The following is a 16,922-nucleotide window of genomic DNA, read 5'->3' as shown; positions in this document are numbered from 1 at the left end:
GAAAATATTAATGTGTTTCTTGAGCCACACATTATTTTAAAACATATTTTATAATGATATTAAGCCATTATTGGAAAATTTGCATGTCCTTACCGATATAATCATGTATCAAATGAGAACAAATGGTAATAAACGTACCCTTAGACCCACTGAGATAGCGCATTATTTCCACTTCAGAACATTTTTATAAGATAAAAAGGTTAGAGTGTTATAATTGAATAAAATCACTTTCAAACTATCTATAAATCTGCATTTTTCATAAACGAAGGAAGATTGTTTACGGTGTTGTCAATGTCTGCATCAATCAAACGCTTACCGGAAGTTAACATTACTTGAGATCTAGCAAAACATCTCTACGATCCCGAATGACCGGCTAGTTAGAACAGAAGAATGATTAAGAGCAGAAGTTTGCAGTTAATATCTGTTTTGAGGACATGCATCGCTGTGGTTGCTCTAATGACGTTTGGAAATGCATTACAATGTTTTGTTGATCCAAGTTTTTTGAAAAATAGACTATACACAAACGCCAAAGACGGTAAATAGAGAACGTGTGTTTGCTCATAAATAATTCACGCTAAAACGAAAGTAGATATTACATAGGGGCATAATACAACGAGAATATAGTGCATGTTAAGAAGGTGTCAGTGATTATATCTTAGTAATATCATTGTTATTGTCAATACTAGCACGGAAATCGGACGTCTACATGTGAAATTTATGAACACTTGGTAATAATAATAGTAGGTATACAGTATTCCTGCTATTTTTTCTTATCATTATTCCATATATCAAATATATGATTCCTTCGCTAGTGTTAGTATGCTAGTATACAAGAGTGAGGAAGTGCTATGCAATTTGAACAAAGTACACATGTAAATAATTAGTGCATCATCTTTTTAACATGCCCTGGTTGGTTTACAGGCAGCAAAAGTTAAGTTGATACTGTTGTTCAACATATAATGCTCTTGCCATGTCATCCATACATATATGAGTTGCAAGTAGAATGAAATTTTAGAGTACATAATATGTATATTTTGCGTGTTGATTAGTGTTGAGATTGATGGCTATTGAACGAAAGAATGGTGAACAACTACATGTATAGATAATTATACTACTGCCTGTCTTAAATCATTTTTCATTTCATGACTGTATTTGTGTTCATATGTACATATTCTAAAATGCATTGATCTATGTTTTTTATTGTTCAAAGAGCAGAACTACTATTAAAACAGTAAGTTCAATAAAAACTTACAGGATCTGTCATTAATGAAATGAAATTTTTTACAAGTTGAAATTGTTCACAGATCGTGGTCTTACCAGTCGGATTGTTGGTGTCTGGACTCTAATTACAGCAATTCTACGCTTCATTTGTGCAATAGACATATATAATAAGCCGTAAGTATTACCTGTAAAGTATGAAGATCCAAGTGGATACTTAGGTTTCATGATCTTCATGAATTCACATCAGTCTCAACTTTGTACCAAATAATGTATCAATTTTCAAAGGGAAGACCAATTTCCATCTGATATCATGTGCTAGTAAAACTGCAGTGTATATAATACTATAATGTTGCTACATTTATTAGTAAGGTATTGTCCCACCAACAAGTTTTTAGATTTTGTCAAAGCCCATGAAGTTATTTTTTTTTCTAAATGCTAAAGATACTTTGAACTACATTTATGCCTTTACTCACTTAAACTCATGTGTTTATTTTTATCCATCACAGGATATTTGGATTAACACTTTTGTCATTTTTTGTGGGACTCGTACATATACTGGCTGAAATATTCCACTATAGGACAACAGACCTGATGCCATCTTCTTTAATACAGATAACTGTTTCAGGTAAAGTTGTAATTTTCTGCATTTTGTAACAACGCTTTAAAAAGTGCATAATAATAACAATAAAACATGCTGATAATCTTGACTTGGCCGACATTTTCAAAATTTGGTACAGACATTATTGCCTATTTCAATATAAAAGTTATTCATGTAAAACCTGCTTGGTTTCAAAATATTTGCACGCTTATAAAGATACCCAAGTAGCTCTGATTTCTAACATCTTAAAAGAGTGTGTTAAATCCTAATCTTTAGACTTATCTCCCCTAGAGCACAAGATTGAAAAGTACAGTTTGCCAAAGATTAGTTGTTTCCCAAGAAGTGACATGTAGTTTAATCCTGTGGGTTTTCATCAGACACCCAAACCCATTACTATACCTGGGTTGCTTCATACTGAAGTTAATGGTTCATTTACTCTTTTTTGTCTTACTTTCGTTTGAATACCAAATAATCACTTGTTTTCAAGATGTGTTGTGAAAGAGAACTTGTATGTTGGTATGTTAATATGAGGCATTTTCATCACACAGTAATCGGGAATCTGAATAAAGGCCATTATTTCTTAGGAATCAGACTAAAGACTACAAATTGCTTGACAAGTATTCTTTCATTTGAGCTAAAGATAAATTTCCTGTAGCTGAAGCAGAACAAGTAACTCTCTGATTTGACTTCCTCTCTATTTATCAAAACATTGACATTCATGTACAATCAAGCTAGTGAGAACAATAAGAAAATTATAGAACTTCGCCATTCCTAAATTCCAGTCAGAGTTCCTAAGCTTCATTAGTTTATTATTTTAAATTGCCTATTAGACCAGTACACGACAGAAAACAATAAGTTCTAACAAAGGAGTCATCAACAGAATTTGAGCCTGTACAAGGGCGAAGTTTTTGTCTGATTTTGCAAAGATATACTTAAAAGGTCATACCAGTACTCCAGTAATTGTAAAATATGATTTGATGACTTTTTTTATTACTTGGTTATTCAAGTCAACAGCATTATCAACATGGAATAAATACATTATTCAATACCGATCAATCATGGCTGCTACTATTAATTGTATGATACTTATCTAGCTACCAACCCATAGGTTTAAATACATGGGACATTATTATCCAGTTGGATGGTTTTTAAACATGCAAACAATATTTAATAGACAGGTATTTGACACTTTATTATAGGCTTCAGTCATTCCATGTATACATTTATTTTCTTTACAGAAATTTATTTCCAACACAGTGATGCATTCATTTATTTCAGTTTATTAAGTAATGAGTACACAGATCATATTCCTCTATATGTCAGATTGTTTATATATATATTTATTATATTTACAGGGATATCAATAATTGGACTGGGCTTTGGCTACTTATTCCTGGATAAATCAAAAACCATCCAAACTATGGAAGATATAGAGGATTCTAAAAGGAATACATATTCAAAATATACATTTATGAAACAAAAAACAAGTTGATATTAAAATCTTCTTGTCTTAGTTAGTTTTTCAATGGACTCAGAAGTTTTCGACTTCACACTCTGGCTTGTTGATTAAGAAGTGACATGTTGGAAATAAATCAACATTGACATTATAACAGGCGGGTTATATGCATTTCAGGCTAATTTAAGATCTAGATCTGTTGGAGTTTACCATAGATCAATCAAGACCTATTGCTTCACTTTTTAGCAATAAATTTCCCCCCAAGCAGTTTATGCAAAAAATACTCAAATTTCAAAACCTACAAAAGTAATGTTAATCTTTTTGAAAAACAAAATTTATCTGAAATAATAGCACATGTTAGTATTTTGTCAATTAATAGATAAAAAATTAGATGTATTTAATATCATTTTGTCCTTTTCCTGGAACAAATGTTAGAACAGGGATTTCCACCCAATCTTTTCCTGGAACAAATGTTAGAACAGGGATTTCCACCCAATCTAAAAAAATATTCCTCCATGTTAGAAAATGGTATAAATATATTCCTGGAATCCTAGATTAATCTCATATTACTCATAAATGTTTGCATTATTTGTGAAATGGGTATACTTGTATCTTTTAAGTTTATATTTTTAGAATGGTTACATCCTAACAGGCTTATGGCTTTGAATCAACTGACTTTAGTATCATTCGAGTAATGATAGCACACAGTATCCAACAAGTGAGAACTTTATCATTGAATGATGTGAATTAAAAAAAAATCTTTGTAGTCAAGACTGAAAATATGCTTTAAATTCGATTTGAGTCAACTTGATACAAAGTATATTGGGATAATGCATACATTTTATGTTGGTTTTGGCCCTATAAACCTTTTGAAATATCAAAAAACTTTCTTGAATGTAATTATTTTCTTCCATTTTATCTTATGAAATATTTTAAGTTAATTGAAAAGGGTATTCTTGTCATGAATTGGTTTTTATATTAGATTTTTTACTCTGCCTTTGATTTCTGTATGCACATAAATACTGTTTTGTTTTTACATTGTCTTTTAAAGCATTTTTGAGTAAAGTAATGCCAATGGCAAATATGTAATTTTGTTTACATCTTGAACACCCAAGTTGAAGTAATGGAAGCATCTGTTCCTTATAATGTACTGTTGTTTAATTTTGTTGGGCTAATATTTGATGGTTGTCATGGTTTGGACTACATGAGGGTACTAAATTTTATGTATGACTGTGAACTGATGTCCATTTTTTTTCATACATAACAGATGTTTTCTAAGATTTACACACACACACACACACACACACACACAAACACACACTCAAACACATATATATATATATATACTTTAGCTTTATATAACTAAACTATACACTATAATTTTGACAAGTCACTTCATAAATGACTTTTGCAGGAAGACAATAAATGAATAAACTTTCAAATGAATTAAATCTAAATTTTCTTTTTAAACCACAGCCATTAAAAATCCAAAGTGAAGAAAGGAGGAATCAAAATATATGAGATTAAATTCTGTGCAAAAAAAAAAAAAAAAAACCCAAAAAACCCAGACATCTGAATGAGAACCATCACATGGTCTGTCACAAAATAGCGAAAAATCCCTTAACTTCCAAAATCAAATATGGCTGTCTGTCGGTTATTTGTAACAATGATCAAGAGACCAAGGGAAACCAAGAGATTAAGGAAAATGTACACATGCTATTCCAGAAAGAACCATTCACTCCCTTTTGTCAAACATATTTAAAGGACTTTAGAAAAACTTTCAAAGCCTAGTAATATGTGCTATTTTGGTATCCAATTAGTCACAAAATGAAAATAGAACATCAAGGAACCATGAAAGCTCTACATATGGAATATAAGAAAAATCCAACCGGTGGTAATTGCTAGCATCATTAACTTACAATGATCAGTCTGAAAATTAGAGTGACACAATCTTGGATCAAGGAAAATCGAAATATGAAACATTCATTTTATGAAAACAAACTTTTTGTAATAAAATACAGGGTGATCGCCACACACACTTTCTGAGATGTCGCAATAATTTCTTTTTGACTTCAGAATTTATGATGACTGCATCTCTGTTGGCAAGTATGTTTCCGATCAGTCTCAAAATTAAATATTCACTTGGTACCATTCATCTTATGATAATGACCGACACACGGATCATGGATGAAAGATGAAACAACCCACTATGTAATTATGGCGATAGACTAAAAAGGAGATGTACAAATGAGTCGGTTGATTCTAAACTGTTTATTATGTGTGACACAAAATGTTAAAAAGTAACAGTTACCCCCTTTTTAACATTTAACCCATGATGATATATATGATATTCGCCATACAAAGCATCTACCGCACAGATTCTTTTAGTCGGGTACACATATCGCATTTCAAGAGTGTTCCACATAGTTCATCATGTATCCAAATACAATAATAATATAGGGTGTTTTTAAAGTAATACAAAATATTGATGCTGAACCGGTTGTACAAAGTACACAAAAAGATACATACAGCATATAATTTATTAATAAACAACTTAAAATGCTAGCATTGTGCTGTACAACAGTGTGACTCTAATTTACCATTTACCACTGTCTCTGTAGTAAGAGCCATTATACTTTGTTATTTGTCATTATTTATGCCATTCTGAGAATAAATCAAGTAACTTATTTCTCCATTAAAAATCAATTTTATTTCTTATCCATACAATAACTCAAGTTCGAAATTTTCCCCTAAGTGTACCATAGACTCCATAGATAAAATGCACAATTTATTCATGCAACATCATAAAATAAATAAAAACATAGCTATTTTTATCTTAACAAAGGGTGATTTTTTTGACAATTTATATAATTTTAGTCTAATCCCCTATCATTTACATAAAAAATTATCATTTATTCTTGAAACGCTCTAAAATAAAGCCGATCATTCTTTCACAACTCTATGTGACACGTGGCAACCAAAGTGCCGATACTAAAATATGGGTTTAAACGAATGCTGTAAAAAACGTTTAAAAATTAAAATATCCCACATGTAATTTAATACTCAATAAGAAACAATCTGACCTAAATAATCGATGTATTGATATTGTTTTCATGAGGTAAATTGAGACTGACTTTGCTTGTATATAGGACTACAATCAAGTCCATTGGTTTACTCTAATCAGCTATCAGGCTTTGTTGTCTGAACTTGTCTGTTTAAGATATTTCTTCAAGTCCGAGTTGGTCAAAACAGGACAATTAACTGATGATAAAGAAAATAGTTGAACTTTTTGATAATTTACTCAAAATGGAAATGCACCCTGGACATACAGTAGAGTTTGATCAACTTTGAACGAATTCATTTGTATGCTGGTTTGGAGACTACTTCCCTGTACCAAATGATAGAACTGAGACTGTGGAATTTTTGAAGGTTTTCTGGAGAGTCCAGTTCAGCCTCCTGACCCTGGTCAATCACCAACACCCTGTCACTTTCCATTATGGTGTTGATTCTATGGGCAATGGTCAACACTGTACTCTCCACAAACTCCTGACGAATTGTTTCTTGTTTTAATCTGTCTGTCTTCAGGAATACACCGGCTGTAGCTTCATCAATACACAGTATCTGGAATGTGACTGTGGAGTGGAACAATAATCATTATCAATGCTCAATGATCCTTTACTTGTTGATGGAAAACTAATAATTATTACAGAAAAAAAGAGCATCGGATTTCCATGGGTTCAAATGTCGCATTATTGCATGTTACTGAGTGTCCCCATACCTAAATAGAAATTAGCTTACTTTGGCTTTGGTTAGGAAAGTCCTAGCAAGACACATGAGTTGTTTCTGTCCTACAGTAAAATGACGTACTTTTTCTCCCACCTCTCTCTTCAGTCATCCCAGTCAGTCTACAGGTTGGCGAAGATGACATCTGTACAAGACACACCACACTTCCTCGTCACAGAAACACACGATGGAGTCCAGATTCTTTTTGAAAATGGTTGCCAAGGGTAGGAGGATAATTATGAACCATGGCATTCCGTAACAGACGATGAGTATAGTTCCAACAACTTCGAACAACTGCCGCAAAGCTACCATGATCATGTGACTTAAGGAGTCGTCGATGGTCCCCATGTCTGATGAAAATCTATTGAGAATTCTGCCGTAAGGATACGGTTATACAGTGAAATCGTGATAATTTCCATAGCATATCATAAATCGAGCTGAACACTTATTTAGGACCAGATAGATACCTAGCATAAAGAGAATAGGCATGACCATTGCTAGGACAAACCATTTTCCAACAGCTTCCTGATATGCTTTGTACACTTTCACTCTCACCTGCCCAGTGGCCATAGTGTAACCCTCTCGAACCGTTCGAGAGACACAATTGAAGGACTATCGAAGGTGAAGAAAAGCGCCTTTTATTTCCGGTAAGCTTACAAAACTCTCTCGCTCCCGTACCTGCCCTGGTCCCAGGCCTCGTGACACCAGTCCGTCCAATACGCTGTCTAGTGACCGGAGTGAGGGACGATCTTGTCCCCTCCTATTTATGTCTAATGCCTACGTGACTGTCAAATTTGATGGGTGACCCCGGTTGACCAAGGCTGTCAAACTGTTACTAATTTTGAATTGAATTCCAGACATTCTGGAGCTAAAACAGTCGAAAACAAATACAAAGCCTTCAATTCGGCCACACACGCCAAGGTCCGGTCTCCCAGTGTAAACAAAAGACTTTAAAAAATTACGTCACATAAACATTTGTTAGCGTTTTAGGTATTAACTATTGCGCAGTTTGTGCACCTGCCTCAGCAGCAGCAGTACAGCGTAGTAAAGTGACCTTAATATATGTCCCCCACAGATCAATGACTGTGTGTCAGAACATATAACTAAAACAGATAATTCTGCTTAATAATTAAATATTATAAACATCAATTCAGTAATATAACCAAAACAGATAATACTGCCTAATATCTAAAGCAAGGGCAGATAACCTTGCATAGGGTTTCAATAGTCTCCTGTCCCAGTTTCCTATCTTGGTGGTTTTCCTTTGAGTGTCGGCCGTCTGCACCTGTTTTGTCTGATGGTTTGTGCCCACTAACTCTAATATCTATAAGTACCTCTGACGGAGGTCCTATTAAAGATAAAAAAGATATTAAAACGACTGCTCCACATTATCTTTTCCTCTGCAAGCTAGTGACTCCTACTGAAATAATTAAAAAAAAGGAGTTTTACTTCCAAGACAGACGGTATCGGGAATCTTTGACGATTTCTTAAAACACGACTTCCTAAAACATAAGCATGTTTAAACAAATACTGCAATATAACAAAACATTCATTTGACGGACATGTCTCAGGACTTGCCCTCTTTTGAGATTATTCCGTCATCCATGAAGATGACCAGATCTGCATTTCCAAGGAAGTTGGTGTGATGTGTGCTTAGTATTCTTGTCTTGTTTTTCAGTAATCCCACGTGGTAATTATAGCCACAATTTGGTCATAGATATGTGGTATCACATACATTACGACATTACATACCTGGTTTAACAACCTTTTTTAGTGAAGGCTGTCAGGAACTTCGGGATTTGATTTAATTAGTAACATGGTATTTTCGGAATTTGAGTGCAATTCAGAAAGAGAGAGAGAGAGAGAGAGAGAGAGAGAGAGAGAGAGAGAGAGAGAGAGAGAGAGAGAGAGAGAGAGAGAGAGAGAGAGAGAGAGAGAGAGAGAGAGAGAGAGAGAGAGAGAGAGAGAGAGAGAGAGAGAGAGAGAGAGAGAGAGAGAGAGAGAGAGAGAGAGAGAGAGAGAGAGAGAGAGAGAGAGAGAGAGAGAGAGAGAGAGAGAGAGAGAGAGAGAGAGAGAGAGAGAGAGAGAGAGAGAGAGAGAGAGAGAGAGAGAGAGAGAGAGAGAGAGAGAGAGAGAGAGAGAGAGAGAGAGAGAGAGAGAGAGAGACAAAAACAGATATAATAAAAAATAAATAAACACACTCGTAACGATTTCGATGACATCAAAATAGGAAATAGCTTTCATGGCTGGTCAATGTTTCAAGCAGAACATTATTGATAGAGTTATCATATTCACTCTTAGCAAAATCCTTGTAGATGGTAAAAATGTTTATTTCTAGCGTGGTGAATGAATTGTTGTAATTTTTCTGTAATTATTGCAGTGGTCCAAATATTTTTGACTGTATTCACTGGCCCATTAATTCAATGACCTTAGCGAGTTTCCTAAAACGATATCAAATATCTGCAATCTTAGTTGTTCAAATGAGAAAATGCTGCTTTGGAATAATTTTCAGAACTTTCAGAATGAACCGGTTCAGTATGCCATTCTTGAAAGAGCTTAAAATCAATAGCTTGAAACCTGTTTTGAAAGATAAACCAAAACTACTTGAATGACATGAAGCCAGTTAACACTGTTCCCCTTTTGCCAAGGCCAGAATAAAAAAAACTGCCCTCAGTGCAGAATTGGTTCGGTTTTTAAACATACATGTACGTACCCTTAATATTGTATACTATTTTTTATAATCGATATTGCTATGGATGCAAGTATAGTTGTGGGATATATAACATATATGTGTTAAATGTTTTCGTTATTTAATGCCTTTATTATATGTGTAGCATTTGTATTCAGTGTGTGACCATCTACTATTCTTCTCACTCATTTGTCAGTTGTAGAGACAGAAGATAGACGATCCCCAGTTGTAGCATCGAAACGTGATCATAATCCATGTTGTCTTCCTAATCTTCGCTATAGTTGTAAGGCTAACAATTGGCCATTGAACTATTAGCAATTGAAGTTTAAATGATATTGTATGATATAATAGTTTAAGCTAAACTATTCTAAAAATACCATTGTTACATTCTTAATTCACAGTAAAGCTAAATCCCACATCTCACATCTCAAATTTTTATTTATTTATTTTTGTAATTTTCCATCACAAATAAGAGTTCATGTAATCAGTGGATGTTTGAGCATGTCTTTAGCTCGAAACAGTGGATACACTTATACATTTCTCGACGAGCACTGATTAATGTGAAAGTTGCGCATTGACAAAACACGATCAGATTTTCCTTTTTTTCTACTTTGAAACAATAATAGCAAAGATGTTGACTTTTTTGTAAAGCATGGTTAACAAAGCTAAAGGTATTGTAGTAATGTCACATTCTAAAATTAAAACCAGAATCATGTTGTCGTCGATGAAGGTAAAGACGATAACTCTTGTCTTATTCTCCGTGTACTTTAGATGGGTCCTCGTGTAAATCCTACCGTCCAATTTTCTCCTTTTCATTGTTTTTTTAGATTGAAAAAAAATCCGTCGATATGTTGTTATTATATTGTCGTTGATTGTAAAAAAAGAAGGGTGAAAAAAACAAACAAACAATAAAACCGTTTTAATACATTTGTACAGCTGCATCGGTAACAAGAACCTGACATATCAAACATTTGTGTTATGAACCTGCTATAGACATGAACATATACCATAATAGTACACAGAAGGTTTGTATATACCTGGGTACATCAGCAAAGAACAACACTATGTTATATATACATTTGCGTTATCCAGCACGTTTACAGGTTCCACTCTATGTTCTTAACTGGTTGGAAAAACCAGATAGTCAATACACATTCTTCCAAATAAAAATATATATGAAAAATCTAAATATGAAAGACTCAATTGCGTTTGTGTACCCTGCGTTTCGCCTCACTACTTTAATCGTCAACACACACTCCTTCTTACGTGTAATCTATTTAATAAAAAAACTATACAACTGGTTATTTTTCTACCTTGATAACAATTCCATATCACTTCTTATCAGAGCTATTTAACTTGTCTCCTATTAAATTATGTTCATTTGTCAGTTTTATATATTTCTACCTTGATAAAAATTCCATATCACTGTACACTGGACACTTTTTTTAAAAAGTAAATAGACAAATGTGTTGTACTGAGTGATACATTGACAGATTTAATGTGTTTGCGAATTTATGTGATAAATGAAGCGTTGAAAGACTTTATATATTGAGTTATGTGTTTGTAAAATGGAAAAAATGAAAAATTAACGTTAAATTCAAATTGAACTTGGTACATTGATTGTTTGTTTTCTTTTATTCAATGTTTATGATGGTAAATATACATGTACCACCCCTTTTCTCTATCTCGCCTTCCATGGTGGCTGCTACACTTAAGTGTGTAGCTGTACAAAACTACTACCTGTCGATATTTGATATCTATAGATGTATATCTCATGTAGATTCTAATAATATGCTGTTTCCGAGAATACATATCGCTTCCTTGTTAGAAGGGTGTACATCATGGGCGAAACCGCGGCTTTTTGTTGTTGTTTCTTGTTCACATTTTTTGCCGCTTTTCTCCTCCAAGCCATTGGATTCTTCTCTCCTTACTGGGTGAAATGGAAAGAATGCGATGCTCAAGGACTTTTCACCTTTTCAACATCCAATTCAGCTAATGAATGTGTCAAGAATGGTGAATGTAGGTAACCATTATTATTGACAAGATATAACTATGTACGGTTTCTTGACTTTAATTATGCCGTTGTAAATATATTTTCAACTACCTTTATGTTAAAAATTAATGAACTGGTATTGCACACAATGTCAGATCCTGTTGAATGAAAACTGAAACAAAATGTGAGGAACACTAACGTTCCAGTCTTATTTCATTCGATGAGATATTTTTCTGATCAAGCAAATACAATCAACTCTTTGCAGGCTAATCGTTGATTATTCCGCCAATTTTTCTAGAAATCGCCCAATCTGTGCTGGTACTTATTGTGTCCTTTGAAGAATACCTGCATGAAGTTTAATTCACATAACTAGTCATATCATAGTAAACTTAAAGTGCGAAGTTACCGTTCTGTTTCTTAGGCATACAACTGTATACAGGTGTCTCATCTTAAAATACAGCGACAATGTGCGTCGTTTCGTGAAAGGTCATATCCTGTTTTATTCCAGAACACTCTAGGGACTACCGTTATCGATAACCGTGTTAGAACATTAACTCAGCATGATAATTCAGGCTGTCATATTTGTTAGCCATTACATCGAAATGCTACTTGACATGACCGAGCAATCCAGCCGGTAACAATAAGCTTCTAGTGGGTGACCAGCTATTAAAACTCGTTGAATCTATATGGCAATCAAATAGCATGAAGTACAGTTTAGATAGACATTTTTGTTTCTCTTAGCATTCTTCGCCTTGACGTACGATCAACTGAGGTTGATATCGAGAACTTAAACCCTGTGTGATAAAATTTGTCACCCGTTGACAATTTACCATTTGAACAAACATACCTATTTGACTTGAGGAAATCCTTTATAGAACTAGCTAAATCGATTCACAAACGTTCGCCTTAGGGGTGGGGGGCAAAAAGGGAAATTTGGAAGTGCTTAAAATTCTACATATCTTGTAGATATGATTTGATTTTTTTGTATTAACTGTGCGTCTCTGCCCCTTGGAGTGGAAGGAAAGGGGCCCAATATGGGAGGCACAGCAAATTCTTTAAAATCCTACTCCTCCTCTAAGAATGATTGAACTGTGTTTAGATGAATGGAAATCATTTTTTTGTGTGATATCCCGCATATATAGCAAATTTAGTGATCAAGAGATAAACGCAATTGTTATGTTTAAATTAGCTCTGAGTTCTGGCCCCACTTCTGGGTACTTAGTCGTCCTGGGTCATATCGTGGAAATAGTCAAGATCACCACCTCGTAAAGGGACTATAATGTTAACAAACACTACCAGAAAACGATATAAAACGTTCTATTTTCCAATAGCATGTTACAAAACTAACACTTTTAATTACTAAAATAAAAAGTCACCGCAACCATTTTTATTGATATCTGAAAAATAAAGAATGTAAACAGTGCGGTCTTGATCTAATTCATACATTACCACTGTTAACCCTGATGCTGCGCATGCGTATAAGCCTAAAATGAAGCAATATGGCGGAAGCAAACACGAAAAGCCGACGAGGACCTAAAAGTTACCTTATAGAAAGTCCCAGAAAGCGGAAGAGGAAGGAGTCAGACCAGAAAGGAGGACAGACAAGAATTTATTTTAGACAGGTGATCGATAGATGGCGAAAGACGAAGGAGAATCTTGGAATGAATACGGATTTGGAATTTGCGAAGCTGCTGCTTGACTGGTTAGCTTAATGTTAGCCCCATAATAATAACGTATCCGCCTGTCATTGATTATAATCCAATATCCAGTGCTTGAAGCGTGAATATCTTATGAGCAACACTACTAAAAGTGTTTTCTGATAAATGTTGAATGAAAATAGTTGTGTAATTCGCTTGAATGTACTATCGACAACGTGTGTTTGTTATTGACTGCAAGAAGGTGGGACCCAATTGAGGGTATTCGTTCTAAAAATATGACGGTATTGGTGTTACTTTGAGAATAACGACCATGAAACATAACCTTCACCATGAATACATAGACACATGTTGAATGGTAAACAATATCTATTAATGTGTATAGGCAAAGTATCAATTCCTGTGCATTTCTTCACAATAAGTTTTTTTTCTTTTCCGATTGTAATTACCCACTTTGGTTCCCCACTAGTTAAGCGCCCAGGATTGACATAGATAATTCTCGCACGAGAATCCAAAACAAAAACTAATTGAATGATTGTTAAAAATCATATATTATAACACTATATAATCATTTACTGCAAACAAGAATTAGCAGAAAGTCACAAAAGCAATCGTCATACATAAGACATGTGCGTTTGTTTACACTTTCCTCGTAATCCATGTTTTCTTTGCGGCGGGAGTAAATGACTTCGTCACGTGACAAGCCATGTGACCCGTCGGCTTACTTCGTAATAAACCGAGCGTGGACATGTTTATAAACAATAGTCCAGATAAACAGTGTTCCGACGTCGAAAATATGTACAAAAACAACAAAGTTGACGTTATAGGCGAGTGTATCGCTTTATTATGGATATATTTTATCATTCGTAAGCCGAATTCTCCATTTCCCGATGTTAAAATCGAAGTTAATAGCTGCTTTAACAATATATAGCAATACTGGGTATCAAGAGTAAACACATTCACGATGTAAGAATTGGCAAGGTTGTGTGTCCACGCATCGGGGGGCGTAGTTTCTGGGTTATATCTATGTAACGGTCCCCACCCAATTATCATAAAGATTATTGCTTGGCAATAAAATTAAAGGAAACATATTCTTATTTTTGTTCGTGTCAATATTAGACTCTTGCCTGGTCATTGTTTCATATCTTTTCACTTCTTCGATTGATCCATCTGCGTTTAAAGGAACAACATGAACTGATACATTAAAACGCAAGACAACATATATTGTCCTTGTTAAAACAAAACTTATCTCAATATGAAGGCAATCGGGTCAATTCGAAAGGAAGCTATTAAACTGGAGATATTGGGTGATTATAGTAATGAAAGTGCTGTGTTTACATGGTATGTTTACGCGATTAAGAAGTGTTAACTCGATTGTAAATTCTCAAATAAAAATAAATGTAGTTATTACTTTTGACAACTCCCATGCTACTTATTTTACCTAAACCATTAATTTTCTTCTCTTTTATTGTCTTTAAAAGTTAAACATCGCTTTTATATCAATATAGACATCAGTCCAGCAGCCCTGGGACTGCAAGCTTCGTCACTCACCATTTATTTGATGTTCTGGACAATTTTGTGCTGTATTGGCAAGGATAAAGATGAAGAGTTTGATTGTTATAAACTCTATGGCGGATGCTTCATTCTGTTGTATCCAATAGCAGGTATAACGTCTTCCTTAAATGTCTCATATTCAGAGAGTTTTGTAATACTGTTTGACATTTTTGCGGCCCCTTTTGATTTTTTCCCCTCATTTACAACATGAATACATACATTCCCAAATTGCTTTTGAAGGAATGGTAATTAACCATAAATCATAGTGTTTTGATACTAAACTTGACACACAATAAGTGAAATACGAGGAGTGTAACATGAAATTATCAGTCTATGATTGTTGTTGGTTTTACTACAGGAATATTGAGCATCGCCGGATGTGTTGTGATGGGGAACATTGACGTGTCTGAATTCTCGTTCGGCTGGTCTTACATCCTGTGTCTCACCAGTGGCATCTATGTCATAATTCAGGTCAGATTCTAGTGTTAAATGGCAATGAGAGGAATGTTAAAACTAATTTCTTATATCATGAAAAGTTTAAATGTAATGTACAAATCACCAAGATAACTTCTTATGCACTTGAACACATAGAAAATCACGATTGTTTTACTTAAAATGATTAATAGATATCATGTCAATACTTAACAATCAATTAATTTGTGAACACTCTGATCAGTGGATTAAAAGTAGCCTTGAAAATACACCTGTCACAATAAATGATATTGTCACAGTATCTGGAAATACTTAAATTCGCGCGGTTCCATTATCAGAATCGACATGTTGATTTATACCATTTTTACAACATCATGCCGGTCGTGGTGGCATGTGGGTGCATCTGCAAGGCAATGAAGGAAAGCGATGAGAACGTTTCAAGTCCGCAACAGACTCCTACCACTATTGCTACTACGGGGGCGAGCGGGCAGCTAAATTTAAGATACGGTGGCCAAGACCGGCATGTGGCGGTGGCTGTGACAGAAAGGGAGGAGTTAGCGATGTCAAACGGAATCATGGTCCTAAGGAAGATGAGAATCATGCAGGTTGTTGGTCTTGTTCGCTGAACTCGGACCTCGTGTGCTTCGATTTATACTATAAGGAAATATAACTAATGTATAGAAATCATAATTTGAATGTTAATATTGTATGTATATATATCATAAACATTAACGTCATATCTGCTGGAACGTACTCCTTAGAAAAAGAGGACAACTTTCACTGTTACAATGTCAATCAAAGCATATTGTTTCGTTGATACAATACTGGTTTAATGTAATTAACTAGCCCTGCATTTACGCTTACTTCTAAATAAAATAATTGCTCAAAAGCCGAATTCGTTCTTATCACGAACGCTCGTTCTCTGTAGTTCTCTTTTTATAAGTAAGGATACAGTTTTTACTTTTGTCAAAAAATTGTCTTTGCCTGTTTTGGTAGAACGTGAGACTTAGCTTGTTCCTACTAAACCAACTTCAAATAACTTCCCACAGATGGTGATGTCGCGGGGAAATACCCACCAGTTAATACATTATTCCTTCAGCTGTTCCACTGCGGCCAGTTGTAAAGGACAGTTACATCTACTTCTCTCTATACGCTCTTTGTTAGAACAACCAACATTGTCAACAACTTACCAGAATCATCTTCCCGCAGAAGAAGCTTTTCTACATCCTTCACCCGAAAGTACATTAGATATGTTTGAGTAAATGCAGAATGTGGATGTCAGAATAGAGTCTATGCCATTACCTGTTTCCCATATATTCACCATCGCCATTTTGTTACATTCCAAGTCTACTCATGAGTGTTCAAGTAGTCGACAAAGCGACACCAAAGTTTGGAATACAACATTTACTTCCTTACTGTAAATTGGTCTGTTATCACCGTTTCCCCAATAATAAGCCATCGTTAAACGCCGTCGATAAGATCCGCATAAATTGAACCCAAAATTCTTCTGCTGTTCTTGAGAGCGACTGAAATAGCTTTGT

At 34.6% G+C, this 16,922-nt stretch overlaps 2 protein-coding genes across 2 annotated transcripts; both read left to right on the top strand.

Moving 5' to 3' along the window:
• Positions 1-390: 390 nt before the first annotated feature.
• On the top strand, positions 391-3,873 carry LOC132550828 (ergosterol biosynthetic protein 28 homolog). The gene is made up of 4 exons (XM_060214921.1): positions 391-535; positions 1,305-1,395; positions 1,728-1,846; positions 3,175-3,873. The coding sequence occupies exons 1-4, from the start codon at positions 391-393 to the stop codon at positions 3,309-3,311; spliced, it is 492 nt and encodes a 163-aa protein (XP_060070904.1). The 3' UTR covers positions 3,312-3,873.
• A 7,715-nt stretch (positions 3,874-11,588) lies between these two features.
• LOC132550806 (uncharacterized) lies at positions 11,589-16,007 on the top strand. The gene is made up of 4 exons (XM_060214894.1): positions 11,589-11,766; positions 14,904-15,059; positions 15,308-15,411; positions 15,753-16,007. Exons 1-4 carry the CDS (start codon positions 11,589-11,591, stop codon positions 16,005-16,007), a joined length of 693 nt encoding a protein of 230 aa, XP_060070877.1.
• The last annotated feature ends 915 nt before the right edge of the window (positions 16,008-16,922 follow it).

Source organism: Ylistrum balloti, unplaced genomic scaffold, assembly GCF_031769215.1.
Source record: "Ylistrum balloti isolate Yb309-2 unplaced genomic scaffold, AGI_CSIRO_Ybal_v1 Utg370152, whole genome shotgun sequence".
In the NCBI taxonomy this organism is placed as follows: Eukaryota; Metazoa; Mollusca; class Bivalvia; order Pectinida; family Pectinidae; genus Ylistrum; species Ylistrum balloti.
This window is presented reverse-complemented; position numbering and strand designations above follow the sequence as displayed.